This window comes from Leguminivora glycinivorella, chromosome 4, assembly GCF_023078275.1.
Source record: "Leguminivora glycinivorella isolate SPB_JAAS2020 chromosome 4, LegGlyc_1.1, whole genome shotgun sequence".
Lineage (NCBI taxonomy): Eukaryota > Metazoa > Arthropoda > Insecta > Lepidoptera > Tortricidae > Leguminivora > Leguminivora glycinivorella.
The window spans coordinates 6144698-6160433 of NC_062974.1; the positions used below are offsets into that span (position 1 = coordinate 6144698).

The 15736-nt window shown below is 35.4% G+C and overlaps 1 protein-coding gene across 1 annotated transcript in view; it reads right to left on the minus strand.

Annotated features, from left to right (window-relative positions):
- The window catches only part of LOC125225169 (probable G-protein coupled receptor 158), a 259716-nt gene that overhangs the window by 37055 nt on the left and 206925 nt on the right, over positions 1-15736 (minus strand). Inside the window, exon 5 of the mRNA XM_048128746.1 lies at positions 3221-3364. Coding sequence (XP_047984703.1) covers positions 3221-3364 — 144 coding nt within the window. The remainder of the gene's footprint in view (positions 1-3220; positions 3365-15736) is intronic.

Below are 15736 nucleotides of genomic sequence, written 5' to 3' on the forward strand. Positions count from 1 at the left end.
GCGTCTGGTAAAAGTTATGGCCGGCGGAAACGGTCTGGCATTGATGATAACCAATTTCTAACAACGTGCTCTAACACATATATAAAAATCAGCCTTGAGAATTTAAGGAAAGTAAGCACTTTTTTTTTTCACCTTCATCACTTGATAGCAAAAAATTGGCCGATGGGCCGAACTAGAAAATATGCACACATTAACCGCCGATATGAACTCTACATTGTCCCAAAGTTTCATCCTTGAGAATTTGAGGAAGGTCTGGCGGGCCTGGGCTCTGGGTCTATTCAATTCTGTTCTGTCATTGACTAAGTGAATAAGTGAATGAATGGAATGAGGGAGTCGCGTCTAGCGCAAAGACACTGACAGAATGTTACGTTCACGCAACGTAACACTGACTGAGTGTTACGCGCTGTCAGTTGGAATTGGAAGTCGCAGCATTAGAAGTTTCACTTCAAAAAGATGCCTTAAAACCTACCGTCTATATTTTTATCGGTCTGATAAACGTGTGTTTCATTTGTTTTCGTTTTACGCAGCCCACATAACGGCGTGTGAATGTCCTCGTAGTTCTGTTTTTGTTTAATTTACGCGTAGTTGTTTTGTGGTTTCAACTTCGCTGGGTCTGCTTTTCAGGTTTAATATATTTTGTCCTGAATTTTGGATTAGTAACTTGATAGTGCAATGAAATAATATTGTGCACATTATTAAGCAATATTAAATAATGAAATATGTCAAATATGTTAATGAAATGAACACATAATAACTATGGACCTAGTTATTCCGTTTCGACATGTTTTTTTGTTCAAACAAATTGTTTCAAAATATAATGTTCGTAAAATATTTATATGTTCAGATAATTACGTAAATGTGTACCTAGATGTAAATGAAATAGATTGAAGCAGCGCTGGACATGTATTGTAAGCAATTCTTGTGAAAATTTGTGACGAAATTAACGACGAAGTAGTTGGACATAATTCATAAAATAACCCGTTATTTCTAGAAACAGATCAAAATGGCATAGACAAAAAGCTTAAGCGCCGATGGAGTCAATGACACTTTATAGTTTTTTGAGGTCACTGTGATAATGCTCATAGCGGTGTTAAATTGGACTACAAGGGTAATTAATTAATATTATACTCTATTATGTTGAACTTGTTTTGTGACAAACAGACACCTAAATTACCAACAGTAATTAAACTAAAGAGCTCAAGTGATTAAGCGGTAGAAGCACCATTGAAATTTCATTTTCAATAGACAATGCGGAGTACTGGTGATATTTCATTGCTATAATTTTAAGTCTTTGATATTCGATGCGAAAGTGTATATATATCTGTGTGAGTGTCTCGAAATGATGGGTGAGTATCGGGCAGTTAAGAGGGCTTGGGTCGGCCAATTGGATGCCGTCCTGATCGTCATCCTAAGGCTGATTTTAATGTCACGTGGACCCGACCGCGCGGAGCGATCCGCGCGACCTATTTATATGAAGTTGATGTACTTAATTGTCGACGTTGTCGTCCAAGCGGACCCGTCCGCTATACTCTATACACTCTTTGAACTTGGTACGTCATACATAATATTTATTTTATTTATTTGATTCAGGTGCCAATCGCTCCGCGCGGTCGGTGACACTAAAACCAGGTGGGCGACTAGAGTGGAGGTAGATCTCCGAGAAGTCGACATCAGCAAAATCTGGCGTGATATCACAGAATATATAATAGTACAAGTACAGAAGTCCCACTGCTTTGATGTTCACGAAATGCCGCCTTTTAAAATGCCTACAAAATTCTAACAAAGAAACGAGCCGCACGTGCGCAGCGTCGGACGATAGGGTTGCCTATGTATTAAAACGAATTAATACTCAGAACATTTTTTATATTATTATATTCAAGTTTTGGGTACTTTCTAAGTATATATGCTATTTATATATATTTGTTTAAGTCCCAAAATTACAAGCCTTATTGAATTTTTCCGTGGGACTTAATCAATAGTAGATCTGTGTTAGATTGTCCTATTTTATTCATGATGTCTATTTAACTAAGCATTATTAGCCATTCCATACGCGGACATCGCATATGAACCTTAAAAAAAAGACTCGCGACGTAAAGTAACAATAGAAAGTGCGAACGTGCGTGCCGTGAGAACGCGCGCCACCCCTGATTAGGCCGCGAACTCGCGGCCGCCAGCATGTACTTGTAGAGCGGCGATTGAATCGCGGAGTGAGCCGCCCCTGGTGATATCACTCTGGACCGAGCAAAGTGGCGTGCTCTTGTGAATTGGAGGACCCTACTAGTTCTACGCAGACAACGTGACGGGCAAAAACTAGTTCCAATTATAATTCAATCAAATTACTCGACCGCTTGAATGTACAGTTACAAAATTATTTATTAAGCCACTGACAATTAAATTAGTAACAAACTCTTGACTCTCTGGGGTATCTAATTTAATATTTTAAGCAGTTAATTGGTTAGTTACTGTGTGCCAAATATGAGTTTTACACGAGAACGTCATCACGAAAATTATATTAATTGCCTGGAGAAACTTAACAGCGCCCCTAAACGGTTACTCACTAAGTACAACCAATTTCACATTTTTTTAAAGAAAACAAAGTACCTATCGTATTCAGAAAATGCTAATTGATCTTGTTTTGGCTAAGGGCGTGGTTGGTCTTTTTACTCATTTTCAAAAGTGATTGAAAGTTCATACATTCGCTACTTACATTTAGTAGTAAACACATAAACTTGTATAGTCCATTTCAAATACGAAGGCCCGATGGCACTCGAAACTTAACAATAGGGCTCATAATGTTTGCCTTTTGTTATCTAATTAGGCCCACTTCAAATTGGCACGCGTCGGTGCAATCTTTTTGTCGGTGCAATCAGGTATCTTTTGTTATCACTAATCCTATTGTTAACGCTAATTGACCGTCTCAAGTGCCATCGGGCCTTCGTATTTGAAATGGACTATAATAAACACTGATCATTATTTTGACAGATGCGACACTATAAAGTAAGCGTCTATTACAGAATCTCCAGTTAAAGCTATCTGTCAGATACCGTGCGTCCTTATGTAGCGCTGACTCAGGACGCTTGTATGAGTTTCAATTGTTTAACATGCACGCCTCGCCCCGCTGCACGCCGAATATGAACGTGCATGTGCACTTGAGCCATTCACTTACCCGAATTGACCTTACAAGCGTTTGCGTAAATTAATTAATACAAAATATTGTTACCAGTAAGCTCTTCTCGTACTCCTCCTCAATATCGCTGCCGTTGTAATATCTAAGGTCGGCCGTGGTGTTGGGGAAATAGAAGCCACGCCGGCAGACGCACCAGTACGAACCTCGCCTGAAGCCCAACCCTGGGACTGGAACACACTGTAACAAGGAGAGATTTTTATTTATTTAAACTTTATTGCACAGTAAAAGAGGTTTTAAATATAATAGGAGAAAAAAGAAGTTTGCTGAGAACTATAGATAACAGAAGAGACGTGATACGACACGACGAATTCATTAAAAACATGCTAGAAGGAAGAATTGAGGCAAGAAGGCGAAGGGGGCGACCAAGGAGAGCGTATATGACCCAAATAAAGGAAAAATCAACGATTGTTTCGTATCAGGAAGTCAAAAAGAAGGCAGAAGACCGGCACGCATGGAAGTTGCTTCACCGACAAGAGTCCAACTCTTAAATGATTGATGATGATGAAAAAAATGTACAAAAGGCGAACTTAATACCAAAAGGCATTCGAAAGAGATTACTTTAATAATGTATGATAAGATCGAAATAAGTGGTGTTCGATGCCTAAAGTGGACTCATGTTTCATCAGTAATAATGACGAATTCCTGTTGTTTGCAAGTCAAAGTAAAACAAAAAAAATATTATCAATAATAATGGATTATGATTAATCATTTAGAGTTGTATAACGTCTCTAAATAATTAATTACTTATTCATAAAAAAGTTACAGAATGAAAATAATTTGCTTCCTGTACCTACACAAACTCCTTTATTTAGAATAAAATAATTTTCTTTAGTTTTTCTGTAGTTTGTTGCAAAATAACATTAATTTAATCTAATTATTCAGCGAATTTTGAATAGATTCTAAGACCTTATTATAAACAACATGACATGTATTTTAAAAATTGCACTAGTCATATCCATATTAAAAATCGCTACCTGAGATCCGCTCTCTAGTTATTATGTTTAAAAAATTATATAAAAGATTAAGAGAAAATTAAAATATCAACTAAAAATACCTATCGAAATGTCAATTTCACAAACATCATTATTGAAATTTAAAGAAAGTTACATAATATATTTATATTATAAGGATGTTAAAAGCAAAATTCCTAATCAAGCGTACGCATTTTCCATAAAAACAATTTCCACGGAAACTTATACGTAATCCATTTGATCCAAATGCACTCCATCACCGCCACTTTTTCACGAATACCGCGTAGCATTCATGATTCACGTAATACTTCGATAACAATGTTTCACTGAAATTTCAGCCATTTTTTATGCAAAGCCTTTTGACGGACGGGAAACTCCACGAAGCCTAAACCCTGGAGGATAAGGAGGGTATTAAAACCGCTTAACGAACATAAACGAGCCGAGAGCTCAGCGGCGTGATTAGTTAGGTAAGGTACGGGTAACTTCAAAACGGGGTACTTACTTTCGAAAATTTGTAACATGACAAACCTGCATGGCGCAGCCACCACGCTCATTGGCCAGTTTAAAAAAAAATCCGTTTATTTAGCGTTCTTTTTTGTCAGAACGGGGTGTGGGGTACGATAGAAAATTTGTAACATGGCAAACCTGCATGCCGCACTCACCGAACGTACTGGCCAGTTGTAAAAAGAATGTTCCTTTTTTGCGTTTTTCTTTTGTCAAAACGGGATAGGCATGAGGTACTATAGAAAATTGGTAACATGGCAAACCTACATGGTGCAGTCACCACGCTCACTGGCCAGTTGAAAACATAATGTTCTTTTTTGAGTTTTTCTATTGTTTTTCTCTTGTCAATTTTTACATCCATTTCAAAGAATGTCGTTCACTAAAGAATACATTTATTCCTTATTTCTCAAAGCTTATAGTAATGTAAATAATTGTGAAATATACTTCTCAATGCGCTGCTAGTAACGCAGGTAATAATAAATATGTCATGATTTCTATACCTTGTTACATTAAAATTGTCAAACGATTAGAAGCGACAAGGTAGGTACCTACAGAAATCATCATTGAACTACTATGTACTACGTACTAGAAATGACAACTCGAACATATTCTGTGCGCCGACCGGCAGCGGCGGCAGCGCGAGGCGCTTGCGCGTGAAGCGAACCGTGTCATAGAGTAAGACTTGACCACCTAGACGCGACACTTTTAGTGTAGACCTTTGTTTTATACTTTGTGTGTGAAATACTAAGTAGTTTATTTTTAGCACTATTATACATTGTGTTATATTTAATTTCTACTCAGTGAACTAAAAATAAGTAATTGTTTTTTTCATAAATTTTAATTTCCTTTGAATAAAATTAGTTTGTTTCTGTCGCTCAGAATAATAATAGCGCCATTCACCTTGTTTTACCTCCCTTAAACACCGGTTGCATTAAATACTATAATACTATTTCAGTTTTAGTGTCACTATTTTTCGTCAATAATGAGAATTATAATTCAGAAATAATTCAAAATCATGCTTATTGTATAATATTATCGCCTAAAATTCGTATTAGAACCGTGTAATATTCAAAACTATAAATTGAAATAAATATTTTTATATTATATAGTGAAAACAGAATATGATCACAATTATTATACCTTATTACCTACATGTCATGTCTGCGCGATTCATCTATGATTCCAGTTGTCAAAATGGCGGCCATAGCATCGCGTTTAAGGAGCCCGTCCCTTCATTATAATAATTACTTAAATTAAGTTAGATCAAAATAGCTTGTCTACTAACCGATGAAATGTGACACCGTCACTTTTATTAGATTTTCTCGTATGGCTTCAACAGTATCTTATAGCACAGGAAGGCATTTTTTCATTTTATTTGTGTGCAGGCAGAGACAACCTCCTCCCACCACGCGCAGAGACTGACTGAGGCAACATAAGTCCACTGGACTTATGTTCGTGGCGCAAACTTTTTGTTCGCCGTGTCCTCTCTAGTACATTATACCTCAATGGAAATCATCACTTATTTATGCCGATGACTGTACATAAAATTACTTAAATAGTTCTGAGTTTCTGCTGGATAAAACCTACTGCAAATATATTTGTGTATGTCACTACAGCGCTAGTTTTCACAACTATATGAGGCTTAGATTAACTTAGGAAACAAAATACGAATTATCACGATTGTTGGAGCCCTTTCGCCTGATTTAAAATTTGAAGAAGCACGTGTGGCGCTTATTGGTATGGTATTTGCTGGTTTTTCGTTTTCTTTCAACCCCCTTTTTTTAGTCGTATGGCATCAATCAGAATTTATTCGTCGCTTTACAGGTTAATATCTAAGTTCTTCACCCAATCGGCTGCGTATTTACTTAGTTTATGTAAGTCCAGAGGATCTCCTACGCCGTGTCTTGCGTGGGCGACGGTCGCGCGACCGTCGCGCGACCGTCGCCATCGCATCGTCTACTTCCATATCGATAAGGTTTGATTTCGTATGCGTCGCATCGCCGTCGCGCGACCATCGCGCGACCGACGCCCACGCAAGCCGCGGCGCTAGGTATTTTCTTCTTCAACCCCTTAATTGCCAAGAGTGGCACTGAGACTTTAGTAGTTTCATGTGCTTTGCCTACCCCTTTATGGGATACAGGCGCGATTGTATGTGTGTATGTATTTGCTGATATGATTTCCTTGATGAGTCGGCGAAGGAAGTAGCAGCAAAGCCTGGGTCTCATCTGGGGAAGATAGTTCAAGGTGATTCCGGTAAGTTACTGTGTTTGTTTAGTTACGCATGAGTTTCATTGGTCCGTATTACCATCTATGGCGGTCTGTTCAGTAACCATTTCGCTATCGTTTATGGCGAGTAGGGCAAACGTATCAATGTTATACACGGTGTAATATGAGGGAACCGCATGATTTCAACTTCGCATTTCTGAGGGCAAAATAAAGATAAAATGTTATATGACATCAAGCACATTTTCGCCAAAAACATTTTTTGTGTATTTTTTTTAGTTTTTTTATGTATTTTCTCATAAAAAGTAATTGTTATTCGTAAAACTGGCACTTAAAATAAAAATTTACATTTTTTTTCTAAAAAAATACTTTTTTGAAATGAATTTACTAGTTATTTTTTGACATCTATCAACGATACGAGGATAGATAAGATTATGTCCGATAACGGCATTATCGTCATCAAAATAGCGTTTTGTTCTGATAAATAATAAGTAATTGTTAATTTTTTTAATGCTTATATCTCTGAAAGTAAGGCGAAATCCAGAAAAGTTGATATGACATTTTACTCTTCTAATATGATGAGGAATACGCTGTTAAAATTATTCGGTTTCCTCATGTTACACCGTGTATACAAGTAACTCTCTGAGTCTCTGCTCAACTAGCGATGAGAATATTAAGCTAAGTTAGCCAACTCATTCGAAAATTTATAGTTTCAACATTTTAATATCACGCTTACTGACGTGTAAAACATTTAACGACGTACGTTTCCCCTCCGAACTTTAAAGCTGGATTGAATGTTTTGCTTGATTTGAATAGGAAGGGAAATTGCAGGTAATTCTGGTTGAGTAAATTAAATGGTAACCTTGACACCTAGGCCCGTAGCCAAGAGTAAATTGTAGTCCGTATTGCTGCTACACGGGCAGTTGCGTATCGTTCGTACAGAGCGCTAACAATTCTATTTACTCCTGGCTTCTGGCCCTAATACATTTCATCAAAATGAAATGGCATGACTTTGTCAAATGGTAATCGTAATGAAATGGAAATATAAAAAATATCGAAGCGGGAGTCGGAATTTTGGTAAGCAAGTGTTTGGTACTCATTTAATTTAATTTAAACTTATTATAAGAGTATAAACTGAAATAGATACTATACAGTAAAGAAAAAGCGAACAAGCCCACTGAGTCAGTTTATAATTTATATGTATATAGTAGTAGTAGTAGTAATAGGTAGTGCTACTACAAAAAAAAAAAAAACAAATCAAACAATATTAAACAAAAAAATAAAATTTTGAAAAAACCCCCGACCGCGACATAGTGGACCGATTTTCATAAAACATGGTTAAGAACATTCCCGACTAACTCAGCTTTCAAACAAAAAAAAACTACATCTAAATCGGTTCATCCATTCGGGAGCTACGATACCACAGACAGACACACACGCAGACCGACAAGACATGTCAAACGTATAATAACACCCCGTCGTTTTTGCGGGGGGGTTAATATTTTGATTTGTTCCCTACGCCGTTATTATAAGATGTTTTTTTTTATCTCTTTGGAACATGGCTAGTTCTCTGGGTTATTTTAGGACGAAAGACAATATTACTTAGGTAATTGATTACATGTTTTTCTCATTACACTTACATAAGACAGTATTAATCAACAAAGTATTTTTTAAATTTTTCCTTTTACATTTAAATAATTAATTATTATCCTTTCATCAGCTGAGAAATGAGATGCGCTTTTTGCTGTAGTTAATTAACCACATTAAAAGTTTTAAAATGAAAACAGACCGTTTCAAAAAGATATACATATTATATTATTATGTTATGTTAATTAAATAATATCTACCTACATACAAAATAAACCTGTGCCTGTATTTCCAAAATAGGGATAGTTGGGGCACATGAATAAATAAGTAAATAAATATTATAGGACATTTTTACACAGATTTACCGAGTCCCACGAGCTCAAGAAGTCTTGTCTAGTGGGTACTCAGACAACGATATATTTAATATACAAATATACATAGAAAACATCCATGACTCAGGAACTATCTGTGTGGAAATATCTGTGATCATCACACAAATAAATGCCCTTACCGGGATTCGAACCCGGAGCCGCGGCTTAGCAGGCAGTGTCACTACCCGCTAGGCCAGAGCGGTCGTCAACATTAAACTGTTTACGTTTTAGTACGATACTACTTTTAGCAATAAATCAGTTGAAAAAAAAATAACAAATTGTGATTCTAGGTTACTAGTACACCGCCCTGAACATAATTGAACCCATATGCCTCAGTCTACTTTGGCGTAACCCATCGGAGGAAAGGGGGTGGTAATATTATTTTTCTCAAACATGCAATGAAATATTGTCTTTACGTTCCTTAAAATGGGCTGGGAAGTATCGCTTTTTGGGCGCAACAACTCGAGAGGACTGTAAAGGTATTTCATATTATTTTTTAGGCCTAGGCCTGCAAAGTAACTTTTTTTTATAAAATATTGTCCTTTAGAGCATTTTTTTTTATTTCATTGTATGTTTGAGAAAAGCACTATACATGCCTCGGCGTGAAAACGGATTCCCGGCCTCGTATCCCTATCCACTTGGCTTGGCCACTTGGTATATACCCACTTGGCCGGAAATCCTCATTTTCCCGGCCTCTGATTTAATGTACTATTACACGACTCTCCGAAATGACAACCATAAGAAAAGAAATAATAATCTAAGTATCATTAACTTTTATTGATCGTCACTCGCTGTCGAAAATAACTATTTACTCATTTCAATCTACTGAAAGCCAGAAGTCGTTTTGTCTACTTTTAGCGTCACAGACCAATTTTTACGTTTTTCTAAGTTTAGTTTACTATAGACAAACATGAACCAATAACATCCCATACTTATTCAGGTCACAAATCATATTTTTACGATATATCTGAACGACAAGCGAAATACGCGACCTAAGTTAGCAGTAAATGACACCAGAATCTTGGCAACAAATAAAGTAATTGTCTTTGTAATGGCCTCCGAATATGTAACACAATTTTCATAAAGTCGCCGTCAATAGAACTTGTGAATAATGTAAACAAACCTTGCAGTCAAAATGTCTTTAATTTCCATTCTAACTCATCAGATACTGGCTAAATCCATGTGTTATTTAATCAATTCATATCACATTATGATCCTCAACCTTTAAAATAATAAAATTGTGCTAGAATATTGATATTTTATATAATGGTTTGTTTACATTGTTGACAATTTCTATTGACAGCGATTTTATATCTTTTATACAATAAATATTGTAATATTATCAGCCTTTGCTTCTTTTTCCATAAGTTACACAACAGAACCATTCGTTTGATAAAGAAATTAAAGCAATAAATATTTCAAAATACAATTTAATTATATGCCTATCACAATAAACTGACGAATAGATAATAGATGGAAAAATTAAAACACAAAAAAGAAAAATTTAGATTTACAGAGAATTCAAAAGACAAAATTAGATTCCGATTGTGATAGCAACTTAGCCAACGTCACAATTATTTCGTAGCTAGCTTTACTTCGGCTAGGCTGGCTGTATTCTTGATCTGCATACATGCAGTGTTATATCTTCTATCAGCGAAGTTGGCACTTACGCTGTACAAGCGTTACTCATTTTAACCAGGGCTCTTAAGTCTCCGCCACAAATGAGCGTTTTGAGAGCGTGGCGTGAGCGGGGCGCGGCGCTGGCGGTACGCTCACATCGCGCCCCGCTCACGCCACGCTCTCAAAACGCTCATGTGTGGCGAAGGCTTTAGTGTTAAGGCTTCTGCCACCGGATATACACCTTGTTTTTGTTGAATCCGTTAACTTTAAGTGAAGGTTCTTTAGATCAAATACAATTAATGTCTAAATTGAACCGAAACATGTCGAACGCTATATCGACTTAATACGTGAGTAACCCGCTTAAAATATTTTTAAATATGTATGAGTCTCACGGGAGTTTTATAGTTAAAACAATTAATGTCTCTAAGAAACCAGCGTCTTAAATCTTAAGGTTATCGAGTTATTAAAAAAAAAGATAATTACTGAACACGTGTGTGACAGCCTTAACCAATTCCTAATGTTATTTGTTTTGACATGTGCCGTCAATCACTTGACACCAACTTAAAATGTTATTATTAAGGGTCTCTCACACTAATAAATTCATTTATTATGTATGAAAATGATGAAAATTAAAGCCAATTTAACTAAAAGTGATATATAGGGTGGTTCCGGTTCCTGATAATGAACCTAGCTACGTGCCGAATTTAACGGAAAACAAAAAAAAAACACGCTGTATTTAACACCGGATATAGCTAACAAACAATTCCTCAACTCTGTGAACAAAACTATCAGACGTTTTCCCTAACTCTCCTAACTACATAACTAATATAGCCTAAGAACGGTGCGATATTTTTGAAAATAATTCTACAACAGTAGTTTTTTTTCATATACAGCGTTTAATCGCAATTTAAAAAACCTATATTTTCGAATCCACCAATAGTTTGGAATGGAAGATATTAAAAAAAACTACGCCCAAAAAATAAGCGTTTTCTTTCGGCAAAATACCTCACAGTAATTTAATGGTGGACACATGTAAAAAAAAATCAGTTTTAAGGTTTACAACCCGAAGCCACCTAAATATATGACAGGAAATAAGACTTTTTTTAATGATATAGAATTTTTGAATTTTTTCTAACGTGCTCTAGAGCAAATATAACAACAGATATTTTTAAGCAGAAATGAATAGCACATAATATTTCAGATATTTAGCATATAAAAACCACCAATATATTTATATGGAAATAAAAAAATCTAAATATTTGACCGGGCAAATTAGGAACAGATAATAGTACGAGGTTGACTTTTACTGTCCCTATTTAACAATATTAACAGCATGATAATCCATCCAATAAGTTTGACCTTTATTTAATACTTTAATTTAATAATATATTTACATTTTTTGCGTGGCTTGGTTTGGACCTTAGTGTCTTACATTTAGGAATTCATATGGCAAACCACCACGCCAGTGGAACTGGGCCGAGAGTAGGTGATGAGCCGTGTCGCATGCTTTTTATTCTGTTCTTCTATTACACATTAACGTAAATGAGGAGGCACACTGACATTTTACCCCGCCAGGCGGCGCCCATGCAAGAGTCTAGGCATGTCATTGTCATTCATATGTGTGAGAGAGAGAGAAAAAAACATAATTATCAGCTTCTCGCTCTCACGTCTCACGAACTAATAGGGTGGCGCCATCTGTCGTATCCTTTGAGTGTTCCTCCTCATTACATGCCTATTTCTACATAAGTAATATTTTAGGTAGATTAAAAACAGACGTTTCCCACCGATAATAAAGTCCAAAGTAATTTAAAAAATTACATATTTATTTTAGGCATGCGATTTGACAGTCGTCGAAAAGAGTATATACTTGTCAGTACATACATCTATCTCACGTTTTTCTCTTCTACCATTTGACAGATCTCCGTCATCTTGTGAAATGTATTCTTCCATTCTTCAGAATCGTTGAAGCAACGCTTGTTACAAACACGCGAAAGCTATGCAAAGTCTAATTTCGACCCATATGTCACGGCCAGGTATAGCCCCGGCGATTATCGTTAGACTTACAAGCCACAGGTCACGGGTTCAAATCTCAGTCGTCGCATACGTAGGTGCGGATATTACAGCTTTTTTAATTCATTTTTTTTATGTTTTATTTATATTATAAGTTGATAAGTACAAGCTACTGCAATGACATTAAATACAAGGACGCACAATTCATAACAAAAATGTTTTAAAAATCTGGGTCTAAATTGCATTTATACCATTCTTGTTGATGCTAATAACGTTAACTTCTTATCTGCTTAGGAAAAAAATCGTTCATGCCATAACCAACTTAGTGTATAAAGACCTAAGTATCAAAATTGCAAATAGAACTGTGACACACTAAAAACTCTTTATCAAAATACCTTTTGTCATAATATGCTCAAATGACTTAAATGTCAAAATGAATTGCGAACGAATATTGAACGAATGGAGCCGCTACCAATATATAATAAGTATTAGAAATACCTAAAAAAGGCCGCAATTTTACTTCTTCATTACATAAACTTTAAAAATACCCTACTGTATCATCTTTATCTTGGTCACTTGTAATACGTTTATTACAATAAATGTATGTAATGTATGTATGTGTAAATTTCCTGACATGTCATATCTAGTTGTCACAAAGAAAAATTTACAGGGCTTCCAAGAATCTCGAGCTGGAAGGATACAAATTAAAATATTTTCTATGAAAATAATTAAATTCGACAGCAGACAACCCAAAGGTTAATCGGATTTATTTATTATAGGCATTTGTTTTAAATTAAATACCAGTGGCTCTGATCTGATAGTGGGATATTCTTTAAAATTTATTTTCAAAAGGAGATTTAATGTTGGTAATGCCATTCAAATAATATTAGAAGTGTCTACGCGAGTGTCCGAATTTAATTATAGGATAGCACATATTGAAAGTACTGTAATATGGGTACAGAAGCCTGCCTATTGAAATATAAAATACATAGCAAAAAGTATAGAAATAACCTACTACTTTTCGACTTTTTATTTACACTACATACCGACCATACAACTGACTCTAATTAATCTTGGTTTTCAAAAGTGTAAAATGTAGACCTAAGTGCGTTTTCGCATTATCCGAACCGATATCGGATGTCGGACCGATATCCCATACATTACAGGCGGAATCTTGGATTCATCTATTGATATCCTTCCGACATCCGTTATCGGATCGGATAATGTGAAAACGGTCTAATAGCGACTCAATTAGTTTTTGTTCGTTGACGGTCATTAATTTGAACTAATAAAATTATTTATTTAAATCTATAGTATCTATACAATTACAACGAGTATTATACATTCATTTTGTAATGTAATCCAACGAAATAACTTATAGAAATATATTCTACCCTTTTTGCTTGTTTTCCGATTACCTACTATTTAGCCAATTTTTCATTGAGTCATACCATGGACTTTCAATAGGGACTGAGCTCACACTTTTTTTGCCATAATAAATTGAACTTTATCACCGGTGCAGAAAAACGTTCTTATTAGGATAGTAAAAGTGTATCCACATGAGAGGGTCAAAGTTGGGGCTGGTGTCCCTCTCGCACGTGTGACCAGTGTTAAAGAGATTACTATAGTAGTAGTGTTTTTACCTGTATGATAACTAAGTTAATATACTTCTTAAATTATTTTTGTATTATATCGAGGCAAGGATATTAATACCTTGTAGCGAATTGGTAAGTCATTATTATGAAGCCATAAAACCAAAGATTTGCGCAATTAAAAAAACTAATATTAATATTGACTGGTATCCCCAAATAATGACAGTGATGACGTCATTCAAATAATTTTGACAGTGGCAATAAGTGCGAGAGGGACACCAGCCCCAACTTTACCCTCTCATGTTGACACACTTTTTGGCGTAACACCTCAATCTAGCTTAATAATATATAAATCTATGAGTCATACCGGACAACTGTCACTGTACATTTGTAATCCTTATTACAAGGGCATAACGTCTAGCGATGGTTAGCTAAGACAGAGTATTGCGGTTGCGGGGAGGAACGATGTTGAACCTTAGGTTACCTTCAATCAATACTAATACTGAAATACAGTTTTCGACCTTATTGCATTACATGTGTCTAATAACATTTTAAAATGGCTAGGGAATTAAATATCTTGACTGTACCTAAATTACTCACAGCATTAAATAAAATGTTATTTACAACAAAAAAAAAACAATATTTTAAATAAAGGGGGTAAAAAGGCGGTAAAAGAAAAATAAAATAAAAATAAAAACCAAAACAAGTTCATTTCGACTGCCGGGGATCGAACCCACGACATCAGGACCGTCCGTCATTTTACGTTACGCTAGTACAACCTGAGCTATTTAAGCGATAGTTGTGGCGACGAATTATATTATTATACCATGATGTAATGAAAATGCGGTTGAACACATGAGTCACTTTTGAAATAATGCAGGAAATTACATCGTCAATGGTAGAGAGTTTGTAGGCAAGAAGAATATGAAAATACTTATTTCAGTACGTACGTATGTGGTTTTAGCGCTTCTTGGCGAGCATTTAAAGGTGGATTAATTTTTATTCTTCTTTATTATGATCCTAACGAAAAGTCTGTTCCAATTTTTTTGCTTATGTAATTTTTGCCGTGAATGTTATTCCGAGCTAGTAAAATATTGAACATCCGTCTTGTTTTTGGGGTGGTTTCAGTTTTCATAGTGTTTCAACACATAATGTATACACAAAACAACCATAACTTCACTTGTCCTTTTATTGCTTGTGTCATAACTGATTTAATTAGTCCGCTTTTTGCTACTACGAAGTATCATTCACAAAAATAGGTGGTTTCTTAATGTGTTATAAAGGTCATAAATTAAAGTAGTCGAATTTAAAACAAAAGTCCTGATTCCATTTTCGCCTGATTTTTGGTGAATTAAAATAATATTTTTTTTATTCTATTATACGTTTTTTGTCACAAATTTTGGTGGCTTAACTAAAAAAACTATTTCAAATTACCAAACTTAATTTTTGGTGACATAAAAAGTACTGTTATAGAATTAAGTTATTTTCCCAGTAGTAGCAAGACCGGATGGTTCCTAGGCTAATAGACAAAAAACTGCTGTGTAATAACTAATAAATGTTACCCGGAACCTTACGAGCGAACAAAGTAACTGTCGGCAAAAATCTCAAATATAGAGCACATTTCCATATCACCCTATATTTTTCCACATAATCCGCTTTGCGACGGATCAA